The sequence below is a fragment of the Mytilus galloprovincialis genome, chromosome 1 (genome assembly GCF_965363235.1).
Source record: "Mytilus galloprovincialis chromosome 1, xbMytGall1.hap1.1, whole genome shotgun sequence".
In the NCBI taxonomy this organism is placed as follows: Eukaryota; Metazoa; Mollusca; class Bivalvia; order Mytilida; family Mytilidae; genus Mytilus; species Mytilus galloprovincialis.
In genome coordinates this window covers 15266328-15287849 of record NC_134838.1, presented here as the reverse complement: position 1 = coordinate 15287849, position 21522 = coordinate 15266328, and the positions used below count along the sequence as shown (strand labels likewise).

At 32.4% G+C, this 21522-nt stretch overlaps 1 protein-coding gene across 5 annotated transcripts in view; it reads left to right on the top strand.

Moving 5' to 3' along the window:
* The first annotated feature begins 765 nt into the window (after positions 1–765).
* Positions 766–21522, top strand: part of LOC143066794 (uncharacterized) — a 32109-nt gene continuing 11352 nt past the window's right edge. For 3 of the 5 annotated variants that reach the window (XM_076239614.1, XM_076239626.1, XM_076239606.1), the window contains exons 1-10: positions 766–2486; positions 6916–7091; positions 11795–12015; positions 12835–12992; positions 16802–16890; positions 17481–17700; positions 18200–18602; positions 19180–19241; positions 19819–19887; positions 21268–21348. In XM_076239614.1, the coding sequence (XP_076095729.1) occupies positions 1452–2486; positions 6916–7091; positions 11795–12015; positions 12835–12992; positions 16802–16890; positions 17481–17700; positions 18200–18602; positions 19180–19241; positions 19819–19887; positions 21268–21348 (2514 nt within the window). In that variant the 5' untranslated portion in view covers positions 766–1451. Of the gene's footprint in view, positions 2487–6915; positions 7092–11794; positions 12016–12791; positions 12993–16801; positions 16891–17480; positions 17701–18199; positions 18603–19179; positions 19242–19818; positions 19888–21267; positions 21349–21522 lie in introns of all 5 variants that reach the window. The other 2 variants (XM_076239633.1, XM_076239620.1) reach the window with 2 other exon arrangements.

Genomic DNA, 21522 nt, shown 5'->3' with positions numbered 1-21522 from the left:
TCTGGGAGTTTAAATATCCTTTATTTATATTTCGCCAGAGACGATATACTAAATATATATAATATATATGTCCCTGCTTTTTCCAAGGATTTGTATAGTAAGATGCAAATCCTGGCTTTTTCTTATATATATCGTTTTTACACTGTGACATAAAAATCTATTCAAACACCACTTGAAGTTAAGCAATTAGCTTCGACTATCTCATAGTCGTTGTAATACTATACATAAAAGAACGCGTAACGAAGATCGGTTAAGCCCGGAAAATGAATAAACTTTTGAATGCAGCCCCCGGTACTTATATATCTGTTGATACAGCAGTCTTTCAATCATAATTCAATCATCGCTCCGCTTCCGTGACTAATCAAGTCTGTACTTTCTGAGTTTATTTAAAACGAAAAAATGATCAGATTTTTACTTAATTTCTTTGGTGAGATAATTATTTCTTGTAACTATTATTTTTAAAAAGCTTTTCGGTAGCTAATCCCTCTAATGAACCCCTAACGGGATTGAACACGTGCTTTGTTGATATCCGGCAAATTGCCAAAAATATTTGAACTAAAGTATTTAAAATATAGTCCTTATTTACTGCGTGATATAACAGAAGATTCTCATGTCTTTATGTTGAATATCATTTTAGAATGAAAAACTAGATGTAAAGTTCATTATTTTGTTCTGTTAATATAAAGGGCATTGCCAATCTTACAAATTGACATTACAGATTATACCGCAATAAACAGGATTGACAAGGGACTATTTTCTAAGGAATGAGTCGTCGCCATAGATGAACAAGAAAAATGGAGTTTCTATGTCTTTATCGATCTTATAGATTACCATGAAGATAGCAGTTAAAAAAATAATGTTCCTTTTGTATATATGGGAATTAGTTAGTTAAGTACTGGCGTTAAACTGTGAAAAAACAGCTGCAGTCGTGTCCCGGAAGTGGGTATTTTCTGCTCGTTCTCATCTGTCAGAATGAATTATTTTCATGACGGAAAGATTATTATTGTGTTGGCATTATGAATGGAAAAGTAGATTTATTAGTGTCCAATGAGAAAATTGTGGAAGGTATCGTTAAAGACGATTGTGACTCAAAATTATTGTCATTCCTTTGTGAGAAACATTGTTTTCATTCATTCCAAAAAAGAGGTCACCGTCATTTGACCTGGTGCGCGAGACTTCATTTTTTTCATCAACAATCGGAGACGAGACTGTCGTTAGTCATATAACTTTTGTATAAAGAAGTGATCATTGGCATTTTAATACTATCATTATCTCATTATTTTAAATAAATAATATATACAGAGAAGTATACATGTAATGTGAAGTAGCACAGTGACCATGCTAACTTACCCTACAGCATCTATGAATATCATGTTTTACATACTTTTGTGAAGTTTAAGAGATACTGACTCTTAAGCAAATAAATTCAGCTTTTATTTTATTATAAAAAAATGAGTAAAAAGCTGCCTATGGCAAATGGGGAATTGTCACATGAAATTGGTGAGAATAAGCATGTTGGAAAGGGATTGTCACATGTTTCAAAAGGTTTGAAGAAGGTACATGTAACTGACATGGGACAAAAAATAACACATAGAAAAGAAAGTGCAATGCCAACAAATTCTCAAAAACAAAATCAGTCAGAAAACACCTTTCCAAAAACTTCAAGAAGTACAAGAAATGTCCCTTGGAGGACAAGACGTTGTGTGTCCGATGATATTTCTGGAAGAATTGATGTAGACAAGCATTCATGTGTATCTGGATTAAGACATCGTACCCGTGAAGGAAGTAAAAAAGTTGATACAGTGGGTAAAGATCGTTCTTTGAGTTTACCATCAGAAACCATAGAAGATGTTGCTAAGCACATTGATTCTGATAAGACCGTTAACAGCAGAGGTGCACATGTCAAGTCAAAATTAAATGACAGTGATTTGAGTAAAAAATCTACTGATAGTAGTTCTAGTAACTGCAGTAATAATTCAGAGGAAACAAAATTCAAAATTGTTCCTTCAGAGGATAAAATATCAGTTAATAATGCTTTAAAGTTCACAACTGTTAATTTGAATGGTGGGGGTGTTGATATAAATGATGATTCAAGTGGAAGTAAAAAGCAAAAAATACAAGAAGTTCGAAAATTTACCAGATCTGTGACTATTGACAAGACTGCATTGTTTATTGATCCAGAGGGTTTGAAAACAGAATCGGATTTAAATACTTTAGATAGTAGTGTACATGTAGGTATCAGTGATGATAGTTACAAGATTTCTAGCAAAACTTCAGAATCTTTTATTCCGGAAACTCCTTTGGAGTCTTTAGATGTGGTTCAGATGGTACAAAAAGTAGATGAAACTGAAGAGAAAGCAGTGTCAACATCACCTGATGGTCGCTTTTTCAAATTTGACATAGAAATTGGAAGAGGTTCTTTTAAAACTGTGTTTAAAGGTCTTGATACAGAAACAGGAGTTGCTGTTGCTTGGTGTGAATTACAGGTATAAAATACATGTTCCAGTGTGTATATTTTACATGTTGTACATTAATATTATTATTGTATTTAGGGTTCTCCCCAAGATTATTTACCACTACATTTTGGGTTTGGACATATTCAATATTTGCATAAATAAACCCTTGTTTACTCATCAATTATATAAAACAGATTGTCTTCTATTTTAATTTCTTTGAATGAAGCGATGATTTCTAGACTCAACTCACAAAGTTTTATTTAATTTTTGATTCAATCATGAGGACTCGTCTATTCAGTCATCAAAATACGGATAGGGCCAAAATAAATAAATAGTGTGTTTCCGGTTTCCCGACCCTACCTCCGTTTCTGACGCCGACCCTAAACATTTTATTGACAAAAATAAAAAAAATATCAAAAATCCGGATTTTTCGGTCTGTCCGGATCCGACTCTTCGTTTAGAAAACTACAGATCTTCAAAACGTTTGATAGCAATAACCAATACGGATTAGTCAAGCGTTTCAAGAACCAAGATTTAAAATAAAACAAGCATGGCTTTAACAACCGTGCAGCATATTAGCTGTCAAATATGCAAAATGTAATCACATGGTTGCAAAATATTTAAGAGTAAAATGAGTTCAATTTACTGTTAAAATCCACAGTGACTCGGTAAAAATCCTAGGATTTTTCAAAATACAGATATCGATAGTAAACTGCACACTGCAATAGTCGTGTCAACGTCAAATACGTTAGTATTAGTAATACAAATAGAAAGGAAATACTAAACATTGACGACAAGGGGGCAGACAATGTGTTATAAGAAATAAAAAGTTTTCTCCAGTAGGCAGACATGGTGTATGATTCATGTTCATTTATAAATGAATCTGCCCCTGCACCATGTCTACTTTTTATTCTTTTGAATTTTCTCAGGCTGGTCCCACAACAGTTTATAAGGAAAAGAAGAAGAAAGAGAAGGAAAAAAAAATCATGTCCTATTAAAATATCTACAATTTTTTTCCATAAATTTAATAAGAAAGATTCTCACTTTTCCCAAAACCTAAATTTTAACAATATTGTCAGAACCCCACTCTTCAAGATTAAATTCTGTCAACAGGTCAAACACCAAAACACATCTGTTCATTAAATAAAGAGGGTGCAAGAGTACTACCCCTCGAACAATCATAATAAGTCGCTGCTTAGCATCAATTTGCAGTGTTTTTACTACTAAAAAAAGGGGTAGGAATCTGTTCCCACATGTATACCCTGTGTGACAAAAAACAGAAAATTAAAAAAGCTGTAGATTTGAGTACTATTATCAAAGAAGCATGCAGGCATATCAAATGATTTTTTCTGCTGTCATCGATAGAAAAAAATAAAAAGTTTTCATAAAATAAAATGTTTTACCTACCTACCCTACCTAATTTTTTTCGGGGTGAAATAGGAAACACACTATTTATTTATTTTGGCCTAGGGTCTGGCAGAAGGGTAATCTACACGCATATGTATTTGTATAAAACTTCAAAGTCACAAACTTAATTCAGTCATGTATATTTTTTGTGTAGCTGATACTTTTATCTTGTATGCAGGTGCTTAGTTTCTGTTTGACAGTTTCTGTTGTCTTTAGCCTCATTTTCATTGTTCATCACCTGCTTTATTCTATACTCTGACCTTAACCTCATTTTATAGATCATTAATCATCATTAAGTTTCTGTTGTTTTGTCAGATGTCAGTATAATTTAGGTACATTTTACTATAAGCATGAGGTCTGTCCGTCAGTGACCATGACCTCATTTACATAGTTCATTTATTGCATATTTGCCAACCTCTGTCTCTGACAATGAGAAATCATGACATGATCAAAAAGTGTGTGAAAACACGTGACCTGACTGCTACATGCAGACATGTATATGTTCAAATCTATCTATGTTTATTTGTGTCAGAAGTTTGTGTCATAGATAGATTTGGAAATACAATGTAGACTGTAGATGGACTACATGTATAGTTAGCTAACATTTTGAAACTTCAAGTTTCGAAATGTTAGTCCATCTACAGTCTACATTGTATTTCCAAATATGAAAAAAAACCACTGCAAAATGCTCACATTTTTTTTACGTCCGTTTGTGAGATGTATAATGTTATACCATTGTCCGTCTGACCGTCCGTTATCAGCATGTCGGACATTAGCTTAAAACACTTTAACCAATTTGCATAAAACTTGGGTGACTTATTCATATCTACTGACGTGAGCTCAATAACTTAAAAATGCTTTCACCAATTTGCAAGAAATGTTGGTTAATTGTTACATAAATGTAATACATATGTATATGAGCCTGAGCTCCTCTTTGATTTTTTGAAATTTCGGATTTTACGTTTTTGTTGGGTTTTTTTTATTCATTACTAAACTTCCTAAAAGCGGGATTTTCCAGTTTTCAGACAATAATTATAGAATTCTTTGAGCAGCTTTCCTAAAATTTTTGTGAATTGTTTATATCTATTGATGTACAAATGTAAGTTCCATTACGATTTTTATAAATTTCAGATTTTAATTTTACTAGTTATGGGGTTTTATTTATTGAAAAAAGGCAATAACTTAAAAATGCTTTCAGCAGTTTTCATGAAACTTTAGTAAAATGTTTATATCTATTGTTGTAAAGCTACCATTCAATTTTTTTATAATTTTGATTTTACGTCTCTGAGTTTTATGATAATGTTCTTAAAGTGCTTTGAGCAGTTTTCATTATACTTTGGTGACTGATACAAATGTACATGTACATACATGTATCTATTAAGATTAACTCTCTTTAGTTATTTATAAATTTCTGAGATGATCATAGAAAAGTTATTGAACTTTATTCTTTGAAAACACAACAGGCTTATCATGCGATCATGGCGCAGCTGTTTATTTGCTTCTTTACAGGATAATTTCATATTCAGTGATAAAAATTACAAGTCGCAATTTGTAAATGTAAACCTATATAGGTCACAGGGCCACATTTAAAAGAATGTCTGTTTCCCCTCCCCCGGGTCTACTCTTTGTAAACAGACCAGGCAGGCAGGTAATTTTTTTTTTTCCAACTGGATGTCATGGATGGTTTGACTTGTCCACTGGAGGCCACTTATCAGTTGTTAGTGCTCAATTTGAGTGTATTTATTTAGATTATCAATCCTTTTGGTAATAGTAATGCATAAAATGCATTTGACGTCCTAATGAGAAAAGCTAATACTCAGGCAAACTCGAAAGTGCCTTCCAAACAGTCTTACCTTAAATAATTTTAACATACTTACCAGTAAATCTTGGTGCTGTTTCATCATGTTTGGAAGGCACTTTCGAGTTTGCCTGAGTATTAGCTTTTCTCATTAGGACGTCAAATGCATTTTGTGCATTACTATTAGTATTAGTCTGATTATTGTTTTTGTCATTTGAAGGTGGTGCGTCCCTTATAATGTCAAATTGGACGTATTTGAGTCTCTTGTCAAAATCATGAACAACTCTTATTTCTTCAGCAAAATCAGGCTCAAAAGTCACACCGTTAGCCATCTTATCAGACACAGAAATAGTCCGAGGTTACTCTGATGTCAAAAGGCTGTTTTGCCAGACAAGCTGGGGACGTGGGACCACGGCCCCAGCTTGTCTGGCAAAACAGCCGTTGGACGTCAGAGTAATCTCGGACTAACACAGAAACTGTCACTTCATCTAATTTATCTATGTTGTGACCATCATCTGTAGTTAAATCATTCAACACGTCGTTCCATGTGCACCTTTTTGAAAAGCTGTATAATCTATTTACCACGATGGGTAACACCTTTGACGCGTCCTTGTACTTAATTCGTACAGAAGGCGACAATGCGATCTTGTCGCCATCTTTCAAGCAGACAGTTTACCCTCGATACATACCGCTAAATTGATAGATAACTCCAGAGAGTTCCGGGAAGACTTCCGGTAATATCGGAACCAATGTCGGAATGGAAACGAATTATTTTCGGGAATAAAAAAAAATCTGATTTTTTTGGGGCAAATAATGTTTTGACTCGGGGGGCTTATTTTTGACCCGGTCGGGGCGAGGGGAAACAAACATGTTTTTTATTTTGGCCCAGTATGGCCTTTAACACAAAGCCTTGGATCACACTTAACAGCAAGCTATAAAGGGCCTCACAAATGAATACATGTATTCTTAGTTGTTATATTTATACCAAAATTAGGATCAGGAAACATTTTGTGTCTATATCTCTGTATATATTATGTGCATTGAAATCTTAGAGGGGTTACACTGCATACAGTACTCACAACATCAAATATACTGAGAAATACACACTCCATGAATACAATAAAAAGGAGTTGCTGTTTTTGATTGATTGGTAGATGGTTATTAAATGTCCCGCAGCAAATATATCATGAATAATCATTAATCAGTGTAATATTAACTCATTTTATAATATACATGTATATTTTTAAATTGTAGGACAAAAAATGGAACAAGAGTGAAAGACAACGATTCCGTGAAGAGGCAGAAATGCTCAAAGAATTGCAACATCCAAATATTGTCAGGTTTTATGACTCTTGGGAGGAGAGCACATTACGCAATAAGAAATTCATTGTTCTTGTCACAGAATTGATGACCTCTGGAACATTAAAAACGTGAGTATATTGTATATTTTGCAGTCAGTCTTATCATTTAGTACAGGTTTACAATTAGTTTAGCCAGTCCAACCTTTTTGAAGCATCAATATCCATAGGATAATAGGATTGAATAATTCATTGCGTTTTTAATAGTTCTAATCACACATATGTACATGTCTGTTCTTCAGATTAATTAGATTGAATATTTCCCTATATTTATTAATGTCATTGAATGATGGGTTTTAATTTAATTTTTCAATTTAGCTCTGTTTTCCACTAACAATCATGACCCTGCACATGTATCTAAATCATTGTTCTGTGGTAAGGCTTAAATTAAAATATTGTTTGTTTGCAGTTTACCGACCGACCCTTGAAAATCCTCCCGACTGTGAAAATTTTATTGCTTTAAATTTGAAGAAATTTTTTTTAATACTTCTATTGACGCGATCCGGAACTTTGGGTCCTTTCCGGAAATAATTTAAAGTCTGGGTCAATTACGCATTTCAAGTTCGGTTTTTCTTAGCTTCACGTCAAGCGTTCATGTGACCATTTAATGATAAAGCACATGGAAATTGTTTACAGGTATCTATGAAGTCACGGGGGAGTACTTTACGCTGTCGTCTCGTGTCAATTTTAAGACAAATAACAAACAAAAAAGTTTATTAGTAAACTGTTTATACAGATTCAGGCACATGTAATGATGTGTGATGATATCATTGACGATGATGCAGCGGATATTCATAACTGACACGATAACCATTCTGTCTCAAACAAATCGGGTACAGAATCTGTGGAGCCTGACTTTATGGAACAAATTTCAGTGGTTAAATAATTCGACAGCAGCTTGCAGTATGGCATATTTTCTACAAATCGTTGTGAAGACGACAAAGATGAAACCACTCCTCCGTGACTTAAATCTTCATAGATATCTGTAAACACGCCTGTACGGAGGAAGGGCTCATTTGAAATGTTAATGGATGTAGATCATGCCAAATCAATAAGAAGCAACCCTAACTACACAAAGATGTAGAGAAAATGAATGGTTAGCTTGAAAAATAGATATACTCTCTCTATATTAAATATATCTTAGGTTGCAATGAGTATGCTCCTTTAGGATAAGGGGGGCTGCCCCACTCATTGCAATTATTCTCTTTCTTACAATATTAAATATACCCAAACTGTGTGGCCTGTGTGAATTCAATTAAAACATGTCCTTAGGAGCTATGCTGTTAATTTTTTTTATGCATTAAAAACATTTCAGTACAGACCATTTACTTTTAATGGGGTGCTATGGATTTCACCCCAAACTTTAGATTTCTTTGGTTTTCATTAAAGCCTGGTAAAAATATAACCTTATCACATATATAATTAAATATTGTTAGAAATATGAAAACAGTCGAATGTCTTAAAAATCGTTAATATCTATATTTTTCTGATGAAAATACTCTACTCATGAAAACATTCTAGTCAAAAAGCATACATGTCTGAATATATTTCTTTAAAACAGTTCTAGTCATAATGACATTCCTTGTTTATAAGTGTTCCTGTATTTAATAATTATACCATATTTTATGTCATAAATTGGATAATGACACTATGTTAAAGTTTTGGTTAAAAAGTTTTTTATCTGAAAATGTTCATTTGATGTTGGTTTTCAGCATGTCCTGTGTTTGTTGTTTTAAAATGTTTTTTTTTTCTTCACAAGAAACTTGGTTTAGTGTAACTGCTTGTTTAAACTGTATTTTGGCTGATAAAATAAAATATTTTTCCTACCTACCGACCCTTCAGTCTGAAGGTACAGTCGGAAAACTGCAAACAAACATATTTTTAAGGTTGGCCTAAAAAAAATGATTTTGACATCTTTTAAAACACAATCATGTGCCAATGACCATAGAGAAGCACAAATATTAAAAAAATGCGAAAAAAGGAAAAAAGCAGAAAACTCCTTTGTTGACCACTGTTATAAAAACAACCTCTTGTCATACACATGAAAATCAATAAATGCTTTTTTAAGTTGCCAAAAAATCACCCGAGAACATGGAACATGATCAGAATTTTGTTTACCCTTTGACAAAACAGCATGCTACAGTTTTATCAGCATCCAGACAGATTGGACCTGAAGTAACCATATGGAATGCTGGACAAAATTATATTCACATTGATTTGGCAAGATTTTTTACTTGCCAAATGCCAATCTTGGGTTCAGGATATGTCTTTGACTGAAAGGATGGTGGTTATCAATTTGTAAGGACGTGGATTATACGAAGTAATAAGCTATTTTGAATTTGACTTAATTGATGTCTAAATAAAAGAATGGCGCCCCACCCTCATGACCATGCTCAAATTGTTTAGGAAAAACTCTGGGCCACCCTTAAAAAATTGTTTGTTTGGCATTGCCGACCCACACTATCAGCAGGTGGGTAGGTAGGTAGGGAAATTATTTTTTTTTTTACATTTAAAAGCTTTATACATGTAAATCATGAAGTCTCTAAATCAATGTTGTCTAAAGCATTGCAGCATTTTTGTGTGTACATGCTGGTGGTTTCTATGAAAGGGGTCAACCGTCAATGTCACATTCTACATCATATGGATAATTTCATGTAAGACGGTCAGTTTTATTGGCAAAGTTAACCAAAGTACCCAGAAAAAACACAGAACTGAGGCAGGAAACTGACAAATTAACCATATAAAATGTATGACGTGAAAATTAAACTTTTATTGTGGGACTGCCCATTGAACAGAGGCCTGATGTCACATCTTGAAGTTGTGGTCACCGTTTGGTAAAATTACCATAAGTTAAATGGCTCAATCACTACGGCTCCTTGTACAAATGGACAAAGATTTAAAAAAAATTGCTTTGTTTTTATAAACATCACTTTCTACACCATATGGGTAATTTCATGGCAGTCAGTTTTAGTGGCGTACTAAACCGTAGTACTTGAAGGAAAACGCCAACCTGCGGGAGGAAACTGACTAACAGACTAACGTACTTACTATCACAAAAAAAGGATTGGAAGGGTGGTAATGAAATCAAATTATATAAATTCTCTAGGCATTTTGATTTTTAAAACATATATTTAAAATGCTTTTTCCATTTTTGTGAAAGCATACAAAATGCAGGTTAATGTATATTTAAAATAATATAACCAACATGGTATAGTTGTATATAAATGTAACATTATGTAAAAATGGTAAATGAATCTAACGTCGCGTGCTTACCACAGCGCTATCAAAAAATCCTTGGGAGAACACTGTAACCTTATCACATATGAAATGAAAATCAAACCTTAATTTTGCAACCGTTAGTGCCCAACTAGGACTCAAACCAATACCTGGAGGCTAGTAATCATACATGCAAGGTGTGACGAACTACCATACAAACACGCCTACTGTCCCTGATATAAAGTTTTGAGGATAAAGGATCTGTTCCAAATTAGGATAGCAAAAATTAAAAAATTGGAAGGTTGGCACAAATAGACATGGTGTTTATACTAATATTATCCAAGTGCAAGGTTTTTCAGGGCTAGGTTTAAAATTATGATCAATTCAAAATAGAAATATGCAGCAGGACAGACAATTTTTGCAGATAAATAAATTATGGGTTCTAATGCTTGTTCGATTAACAGAAATCTGGACATGCATTACATGAATACAGATAAATTAATGAGCCCTTTGAATTGTGGAAAAGGAGGGGATTTTATTCATCACTAGTACACTAGATACATTTATAAATATGTTTCTGTCAGTATCTTTTATGTTTGAAGAATTATCTTATTCATGTTAAGAGGAAAGGCAAGAAAAGGGGGAAGTACTTCAATTGACACAAGATGCTAGTCTTTAAAATATGTATGTTTTGTACCAGGCTAGCATCTACTGGTACAAAACTACTATAAACCTGTAAATCATTTTGGTCTTTAAGCTTTGGTGCTTACAGTCATAATTATCTTGAATCATCGGCATCATTGTGGTTCTGACTATAGTAGATACTTTGTTCTCTGATTCAAGGGAAAATTTGTCAATGATAAATTTCAAATATTTAATAAATTCAACAAATGTACAGTAAGAGCCACGAATATTTGTTCTGTGATGTCCCGGTGAAAAACTTCTATCTCATGAAGCAACAAAGTCAAGCAGAAATCATCTGTTTCTGCTTTACAAAAGATAAAATTGAGTCCTCTACAAGGTCTCTCAGAACGTTTCTTTCGAAGAATAGCAGCATGAAAATTTGATTTTTGATAAAATCCATCTCCCTTAACCAATGCATTGCAGCATGAGGAGATGCCTTCCCCTGCCGGCCTCTTAGACATTACTTTTGGCAGACTTTTTTCTATTCCATGTCATTTAAATGTTTGCTCCCAATACAGTGTAAGGCAAGCTCTTTTAAGATCTTGATTTCAAATAAGTAAAGCCAGGAACAAACTCGACGGATACGATCAAATTCCGGCACAATTTCGATTTTTTTTAAATAAAAAAAAATAAATTTCTGAAACGCAAATAAAATTATTTGGGCGGCAAGTTTTTCAGTGGGTCGGGCGGCAATGCCAAACAAATGAAATTTTATTTTAGGCCCTGTCTGTAGATTATGTCTGAATGGGTTCTAAAATATATATAAAGGCTGCTGTGTTATTGATATTTATCTCTCATCCCCTTTAATGCATATACATGTAGAAATATTTTTATCACTACAGCTATATTGTATTTTTTTTTATTATTTAATCCAGATACATTAAGAGGTTGAAGAAATTGAATACAAAAGTATTGAGGAACTGGTGCAAGCAAATTTTGAAAGGACTTTACTTTCTCCATACAAGATCTCCTCAAGTTATACATAGAGATTTAAAATGTGACAATATTTTCATCACTGGACCAACTGGATCTGTAAAAATTGGAGACTTGGGACTGGCAACATTGAAAAACAAATCTTTTGCAAAAAGTGTAATCGGTAAGTTGTTAACTACTTCAAATGTCAATGTTGAGTTATTGAATTTGCATTTATAAATGTAATAACAAATAGTTTTTTGCAGCATTTTATTTTTATGACCTTCTTTATATATTGATTTTGTTGCAGATAAGTTTAGGTAAGTTTAAATTGATCATATAAGTTAATTGATATTACATGACGTAAAATGTATTTACACTGTAAAAAGCCAAAGTTTATTATTTATTTGCAAATATTAGATTTAAATTAATAAGAGAAATTTTACAATATTATATAAAAACTAGATGTTTACTAATTCAAAACATATAGGAATCTATATTTCATAAATATTTGAAGAAATGCATAATTTCAATTTTTTTTTACAAATCAAGGTTGGAGATACATATGAAAATTACAGGCTTCAGACACACTTATTGGATTTATATTTAATCATTTTCATTTTCAGTTTTATAGAAATTTAAATTGAAAAAATAATTTTGTACATTATTTTTTTAATGTTAAAAAAGGAAAGATCTTTCTGGCAACAATTGAAGACTGTAATCCATTTGTTCTGCAGCATTTTGATTTTTAACTTTTGCCTTTTATTATAGCATCTCTCCTATTTGACTTCCTGCCTTAATGACAGAAAAGGTAAGACCACCAGGTAAAACAAATAAAATGTGAGGGGAAATATGTGTACTGAATGATCTCTATGTTAACAAAACATTCTATTTCAGAGAAGGACAACTATTGGTAAAAAATCACTAATCTTCTTTTCCCCTTCACATTTTCCCTTGTAGATTCCAGCAAATGGTACAAGAAGCATCTTCTTATACATTTAAGGTACCCCTGAGTTCATGGCTCCTGAGATGTATGAAGAGCATTACGATGAATCTGTTGATGTCTATGCATTTGGTATGTGTATGTTAGAAATGGCCACATCAGAGTATCCATATAAAGAGTGTCACAATGCTGCCCAGATCTACAGACGTGTTACCACAGTAAGTCGTTGGTTTGAGAGAAAAAAAATATCTGTGGATTCAAATATATATTTCATGTCATGGTGACCTTGTCAATATTTTACAGTAAAAATATAATAATGGACCATTGCCAGTGTTCTCCCCAGAAATTTTGGATAGCATCACATTTTGCGTAAAAAAAATAACTGTATTTTTAATGTCGTTTGTCGCGTCGCGTTGATACTCTATATCCTTTATATGTTTTAGTTTATATTGTTCAATTCATAACTGAGAATACAATTAAACTATAACCACATGACAAAAACAGTTGTTTCAGTTTATGTTTTCTTTATTCATTTATTGTTACAGAATATTTTTTTCCTCTTGTGCCAAATAAAAATAAATATGTGGTTTCAGTTACCCAACAATAAGTCAAATGAATGGTTCATTATAGATCAACCTGTTTATATACAAAACTAAATATCTAGTACACAAAATTAACTATTTTTATATTATATCAAGTAAAGATAAAGTAGCAAAAGTAGCAAAAATAAAATCAATTTAAAAACTTTTTTTATCATGTTTATGAAATTCATTGTTTCATGGCACTCAATAAATTAGTCCCAGTTGTTTCTTATCTTTACATCAAAATGATATGTATTTTTAACAAAGTTATCTAACAAATAGTCTGTTAATGCGTAGTTTTCTCTCTTGGTATATTTTTTCTGTCTACTGTCCATCTGTTGTCATTATCATGAAAATGCGAATTTTTGTCATATCTGGTCCGGTTTTGATCCGCAGTTTACACAAAAATGTGCAATGGCGGCCGTAGAAAAATTTACGAAAATGAGTCCGAGAATAAACATTGTTTGACAAGAGATTGTGAATGAATAAGACACTTTTAATGCATTAAATGGATTAAACATAGACTTAAGCCAATAATGATAACTTTTTAAAGAAGTATTAAACTTAGTTTGGCTCTAAACCAAAATTCTCACTCTCGTATTACCGAAAGAGAAAGAAAGTATTTTTTGGAGAGATGCACAAATAAAGGACCTTTTAAAAAAAAAAATAAAAATCGTTTCAATCTTTGAAATTTCGTATTACAAAACGTAGATTTCGAAATGTTTTGTGATTGCATTTTTCCATGTCGAAATTGGTGATTGCAGACACGTGGTATTAGTCATGTCACAAGTGTCAGCTTGGGATATTCGCATCCAAACAGTTATCACCCTGAGGGCAATTAACACCTAGCTATTTAATCTCTTAATTGCCTTAAGTGTCCGACTTAAAGGGATTACAATTAAAGGTGATATAATTTTTATGATCATAATCGATAATAGATGAAAGTTCAAAATTGAGGACAAGTAAAATAGCATCTTCAAAATAATTATAGCGTCGCGGGAATTATTATAGCATCACGGTGAAGAAATATAGCGTCACGGTACCGCGACGCTAAAACGGCCTGGGGAGAACACTGATTGCATAAGATAATAAAAATGCTATGAATTCAACACAAGAATAACACATTTTAGTGTAATCAATTACTGTTTATTCCATGTTAAATGCATTTAAGTTATATTTAACTTTTTATACGACCGCAAAATTTGAAAAATTTTTCGTCGTATATTGCTATCACGTTGGCGTCGGCGTCGTCGTCGGCGTCGTCGTCGTCCGAATACTTTTAGTTTTCGCACTCTAACTTTAGTAAAAGTGAATAGAAATCTATGAAATTTTAACATAAGGTTTATGACCACAAAAGGAAGGTTGGGATTGATTTTGGGAGTTTTGGTCCCAACATTTTAGGAATAAGGGGCCAAAAAGGGCCCAAATAAGCATTTTCTTGGTTTTCGCACTATAACTTTAGTTTAAGTTAATAGAAATCTATGAAATTTTGACACAAGGTTTATGACCACAAAAGAAAGGTTGGGATTGATTTTGGGAGTTTTGGTTCCAACAGTTTAGGAATTAGGGGCAAAAAAAGGGCCCAAATAAGCATTATTCTTGGTTTTCGCACAATAACTTTAGTTTAAGTAAATAGAAATCTATGAAATTTAAACACAAGGTTTATGACCATAAAAGGAAGGTTGGTATTGATTTTGGGAGTTTTGGTCCCAACAGTTTAGGAATAAAGGGCCCAAAGGGTCCAAATTAAACTTTGTTTGATTTCATCAAAAATTGAATAATTGGGGTTCTTTGGTATGCCAAATCTAACTGTGTATGCAGATTCTTAATTTTTGGTCCCGTTTTCAAATTGGTCTACATTAAGGTCCAAAGGGTCCAAAATTAAACTTAGTTTGATTTTAACAAAAATTGAATCCTGGGGGTTGTTTGATATGCTGAATTTAGAAATGTACTTAGATTTTTAATTATTGGCCTAGTTTTCAAGTTGGTCCAAATGGGGGTCCAAAATTAAACTTTGTTCATCAAAAATTGAATAAATGGGTTCTTTGATATGCCAAATCTAACTGTGTATGTAGATTCTTAATTTTTGGTCCAGTTTTCAAATGGTCTACATTAAGGTCCAAAGGGTCCAAAATTAAACTAAGTTTGATTTTAACAAAAATTAAATTCTTGGGCTTATTTGATATGCTTTATCTAAATATGTACTTTGATTTTTGATTATGGGCCCAGTTTTCAAGTTGGTCCAAATCAGGATTCCATATCAAGTATTGTGCAATAGCAAGAAATTTTCAATTGCACAGTATTGCACAATAGCAAGAAATATCTAATTGCACAATATTGTGCAATAGCAATTAATTTTCAATTGGAGTTATCTTTCTTTGTATAGAATAGAAGTTGATAATATATGTTGGAAATTTGCCAGACATGACTATGATGTCATTTTCTATTTTTATTTGCCAATAACTTTATGAAAATAACTTCATTGGAAATTTGCCAATATAAAATGTTGCTGATGAAGCTTTTTTTCCTTATCTTATCTAAAATGATTTTAGATAATGTATGTTGGACATTTGCCAGACATGACTATGATGTCATTTTCTATTTTTATTTGCCAATAACTTTATGTAAATAACTTCATTGGAAATTTGCCAATATAAAATGTTGCTGATGAAGTTTTTTTTATTGTTTTATACAATAAACAATGTATATTCACTTTTACTACCAACCAATCTTTACCATTCAGTGATAACAAGCACTTTATTTTACATTTTAATATTTTATGATGTATTTAAAAGAGTAGTTATTGTTGCAAACTCCATTAGAAATTTGAATTGATATCAGTTTTGGAAAAAGGGAAACGGGGATGTGAAAAAAAAGGGGGGGGGTTTAAATTTTTCTCATTTCAGATTTCATAAATAAAAAGAAAATTTCTTCAAACATTTTTTTGAGAGGATTAATATTCAACAGCATAGTGAATTTCTCAAAGGCAAAAAAAATATTTTAAGTTCATTAGACCACATTCATTCTGTGTCAGAAACCTATGCTGTGTCAACTATTTAATTTTAGATTTAAAAAGTTTGAAGAAGAAATCTTTAATTGATTTGTAAAATCTTGACATTTGTTTTGTGTAAAAAAAAACATGTAATGTCAAAAATTTGATCACAATCCAAATTCAGAGCTGTATCACGCTTGAATGTTTTGTCCATACTTGCCCCAACTGTTCAGGGTTCGACCTCTGCGGTCGTATAAAGCTGCGCCCTGCGGAGCACCTGGTTCATGTATACAATTAACAAAACAAAAAAAGAATTTGAATTTGCAACAGCCAATGTTACAGGTATAATTCATTGATTCGAACTCAAACAGAAGGTAGAGTGATGTTATGCACATATGTATGCAAGTTAATATTATCAGTTGAGACTTTCATTGCTTTATACATTTATCTTTAGGGTGTTCCTCCAGATGCTTTAGAAAAGGTTGATAGTCCATATATAAAAGACATAATTCAGAGCTGTATACGATCAAGAAAGGAAGAGAGGTAAACAAAGTTATATAGAAATTCATTTGAAATGAGTAGACACAATATATTTTCGTTATAAACGCAGATCACACAACTAGCAAAACTTTCATTGTGTTGTTAAACTTTTAGGCACAATTTAAAAAGTCTTGTTATCAAAACAAGCATCAGATAGTGGGTTTTAAATATCTTACTTATTAGTCCAGTCTTCACGCTGTCAGAATGGCAGCCCAGGCAGCCCAGGCTTGTAAAATTTCTCTCGGGCCTGTTAAAATCATATCTACAGGCCAATAGAATCTAACTAAAAATTTTCAAAAATTGAGCTCCGGGCCTCTAGATTTAACAGTTCATCATGAAGACTGCTTATTACTCTGGGAAGTTGCCTTAAAATCACAGGTGACTGTTTTACTCAAGACTTCTTATGCACAAATGATTAGAAAAAACAACCTTGGGTAGGTCCCAGCCACATTTCCATCCAGAAATTAAGACATTAATGTTAATTTATTTTTTTATATTTTTAAACATTTGATAAAAATGCAAATTATCTATTGTGATGTGATATTATGTTATAATTATTTAGTTAAATTATTTAATCTTATCTTATTTTAAAGATATTCAGCGAAAGATTTACTCCAGCATGACTTTTTCTTGGATGACAATGGTTTACGACTGGAAATTGTCAAAACAGAAGATGGTGAAACAGAGTCAGTTCAGTTACAACTACAAGTGGTAGACCCTAAAAAAAGAAAGGACAAGCATAAAGAAAATGAGGCGATCCAGTTTGGATTTGATTTGAATAGTGATGATCCAGATAAAGTTGCTCAAGAAATGGTAAAAACATGTTTGGCTTTTCATAGGGATGCACATTGTATAGGTAGTCTGTAAATTTCCATTGAAAACATGTTAATTCTTTATCACTTTTTCTTTATGATTATACAGCATTGATGGTCTTTTGGTAGACAGATTGCCTCAAGTGTGGTATGTTATTGGTTTATTCCCTGGCAAGGTCAAATTATTAATACGTTGCTCCTTTGTTAGACATGTAGTATTTAAGAGTATAAAGAGCAGTCAGATAATGTGTCTGGATAAGATGATGTCTTCCTGCAGATTGTTTTCTTATGAAGTACCATGTTGAAAATTTGGCTTATTGTATCTGTTGAGTACAAAAGAAAAGCATTGATTGTGCACACCTTTTAAGTATAAATTTTGTCCGCGCTTCATACCATATAAATTTGATCCTGTCAACACTTTAAGTTAAACACTCCAATAATAACAAAGAAAAGAAGCAATTTAAAATTCTCAAGTGAAACACATTTAAATCTGTTTTTAGGTAAAGTCTGGTTTCTTACAAGAAGAAGATGTCAAATTTGTTAGCAAGCAGATCAAAGACAGAATTGGTCAGTATAGAAGCAGAGGGAATGTTACAGAAAGCCATAGTAAGACAACAGAGGTAACACAAGATGGACAACATTTACCGACTCAACCTCCACAGCTGCAACATGCCCAGGAATCTGTGCAGACACATGACCTATCCCAGCAACAAGTTCAGCCTCATTCTGAATCCCACATCCCGGCAACAGCACCATATAGTACAGTTCAGACTCAGACTTCAGCTCCTGCTGTCATTCATCAAAAGTCTTTTGAAATAATTTCTGAGAAAGTGGAGCATTCATCAAGTGAACATCAGTTAGCAGAATCAGATTTACATAAAACAGACAGTCTACAAGATATTGGTAAACATTCAAACTAAAATAGAGGTTATATCAGTGAAAACTTTCTCTTTTCCTATAGACAATTTGGAGTTGAACCAAAGTGATCAATGTTTTGTTTTTGTCTGGTCTATCCTTTACTTTTTGTGTGAACATAATGTTGATTTACATATAGTGTGAAAATTGCCTTTGTGGTCTCATAAGAGCATGCTTGCGTAGAGTTCCACAGGCTGTGAGTTTGATATAGGGATATGCTTTCTCTGAATAAAAAATCTCAGTTTTTACATATTGACATTTTTCTGGAAACAGGTGTTTGCTAATCATTTAATAGTACCATAGTTTCAAATCTTCATTCTATGATTCTCTGCTCTTTTAGTTGTTTCTTCCAAGTAGTAATATGACCAATAACATGGTTGAGAGGTATTGCTTTCATTAGTAGTAAAATCAATAAACAATTATTTCAAAAACTAAATTAATGTGAAAATATAGTTTTCTATACACACTTCTAAAATGAAATTGCTTTTATCCATCATTGGTAACAAAATGATTATGGATAATTTGATTTTTCATGCTACTAATTATTTTGGTCTTTGTATTCTAGCTTCTGAAGGTTCTCCTAGACAGAACATAGACGATTCTTCCAAAGATTTACTGATAGTTAAGGTAAGAATAACAAAATAACTAGACTCAAGTTAGTATTTAAAACTTGAAATTACTCGTAAAAACTTAAACCCTTCAGGGCTGTTCCATAAATACAAATATTGGACACTGTCACACAGGGAACATACACAACAGCCCCGTTTGATTTTGCTTTTTCCACCGGCCCACCCGTGCCCACTCAAGCTATAATCTCTTTTTTTGTAAAAATATTGATTATAAATGCTTATCTGCTTTTTTGAATTGATTTTACTTGCTAGTCTTTTGATTAAACAAAAGAAATTGCATGCCCACTCCTATGGGTGGGCAGAGTGGACAAGCTAGAAATTTTGCCCAGCCGGTGCCCACTCCCACTGAAGACGGGTGGACAAAGCAAAATCCACCTGAGTTGTAGTGAACATCTTAAAGATAGTAATAAATTTTAATATTTTATTGAAGAGTGAATCATTTTAAAGATGAAATAACTGGACTTAAGAGAATAAATAAATGTTTCTGATAATTTATACTGGCCTTGTTAAAACTGATTCTGTGCCACTTCAGTTCAGTAATGTTCTGTGTTGAATTGCATATATTTTTTTTCCAGATGTCAGAGCGAGAAAGATCAGAAAGTCTTCCGTTGATTATAAGAGGTGAACAAGTACAAGATCAACAGGTATATTTCATATTAAACCAGTTTTCAGCTACTAATAACACTTACAGCATGACAAGTACAGGCTATTATTATAATATTACTTTTGATTCAAATATTAGTCCTTTAATGTTAGTATAAATGTTTTAGATACTGTAAACCGGGAAATTTTCGCGCCATCTTTATTTCGCGTTTTATGAACACAATCTAAATTCGCGTCGCTTTGAATTCGCGATTTCCCTGTGGCTTATATAAATATTTTCACAAGGGATATAAAAAGTGAAAAGCTTTACATGTATAGTAAATCAAGTGATAAAATTAAACAGAAATCTTTTGTTTTCGGTTAATTAATGTTAAAAGAGATTAAAAGTTGTGTCTTGTCTGCTTGTAAAAACACATACACAAGAACAGAGAAGACGAGCTAATTAAGAGTGAATTAAATGCTGTCAGGATTGATGGTAATTAATCGATCTTTGATATGATTAATCTGTGTAGCAGATTCAACGAGGTTATAATTTTATAACTGATTGACAGGTATCATTGACACATTTGTAATGAGTGCTGTTTATGTAACAATATCGGTAGTGTCCGCTTGCTTGTGATGTCTTCAATGCTAATGAGATTAACTTGAGAGTTAAAGTAACGATTTCTTACATTGCTTTTTATTTAAACTTACAGTTTTAATTTAAGGTTATAACTTACAGTTATAATTAAAGGTCATAAGAAGTACAGGCTCGATCTGTCGTCGGTAAAATCCGTGTTATACAGTGGTCCCCTACATATCCTATTCATTTACGTATACATTTATGGTATTCATCTTATGAATAGATTTTCCTTGAAATTTTCGCTGTCGTTTTATATTCGCGTTTCAAGTCTTACCGCGAAAATAGCGAAAATTAAACGGCCGCGAAAATTTCCCTGTTTACAGTAGACTAATACTATTGTAGGGCAGGGGTATCCTTCATATTAAAATTATATTTAAGTTCCATTGCCATTTTAATGATTATATAAAGTAACAGTGGCAACCTTGGATAAAGATGCTCTTTATCAATTTGTAAAGCTGCTTGATTTTAGAACTAAAACTAATTTGAAGATAAGTGAATTTCCATAATCATGTATTAAAAGGCTATTTAGAAAGTACTTTTAAGTTGAGAGTTTCAATACCTACCTTTTTTTAGGCATCAAAATGCCAACTCTATAAAGTTTTTATTGACCATTTTGGAAGAGAATATTGACAAAATAGTCAGTGGTCTATATATATATATATATATATATATATATATATGTATATTCAATTTAAGCAAATTAGCCAAATTAAAAAATCCTTCCCACCTTCCGCAATAACATATTAACATATTGTATTTATATAGATACATCAAATAATATTGTACATATACATCATAGGTGCAAGGTTCAGAAAATTCAACAAACAAACAGAATGTTTTACCACAAGTTTCATCGACTACAAATACGGTTTTGAAGAAGGTGTGAAAAACCTCCTATGATCCAATCAAGTTGAATCAGTGTTCTGTATCTGTTAGAATGAAATCTTTGGTGGAAAATATGACAATGTCTTTAGCAATATTAGGCTTCAGTTACGTGTTTAATATGTAAAAATTATGTTTAATTAATTAAATGTCAAAAAGAAAATTCAGTAAA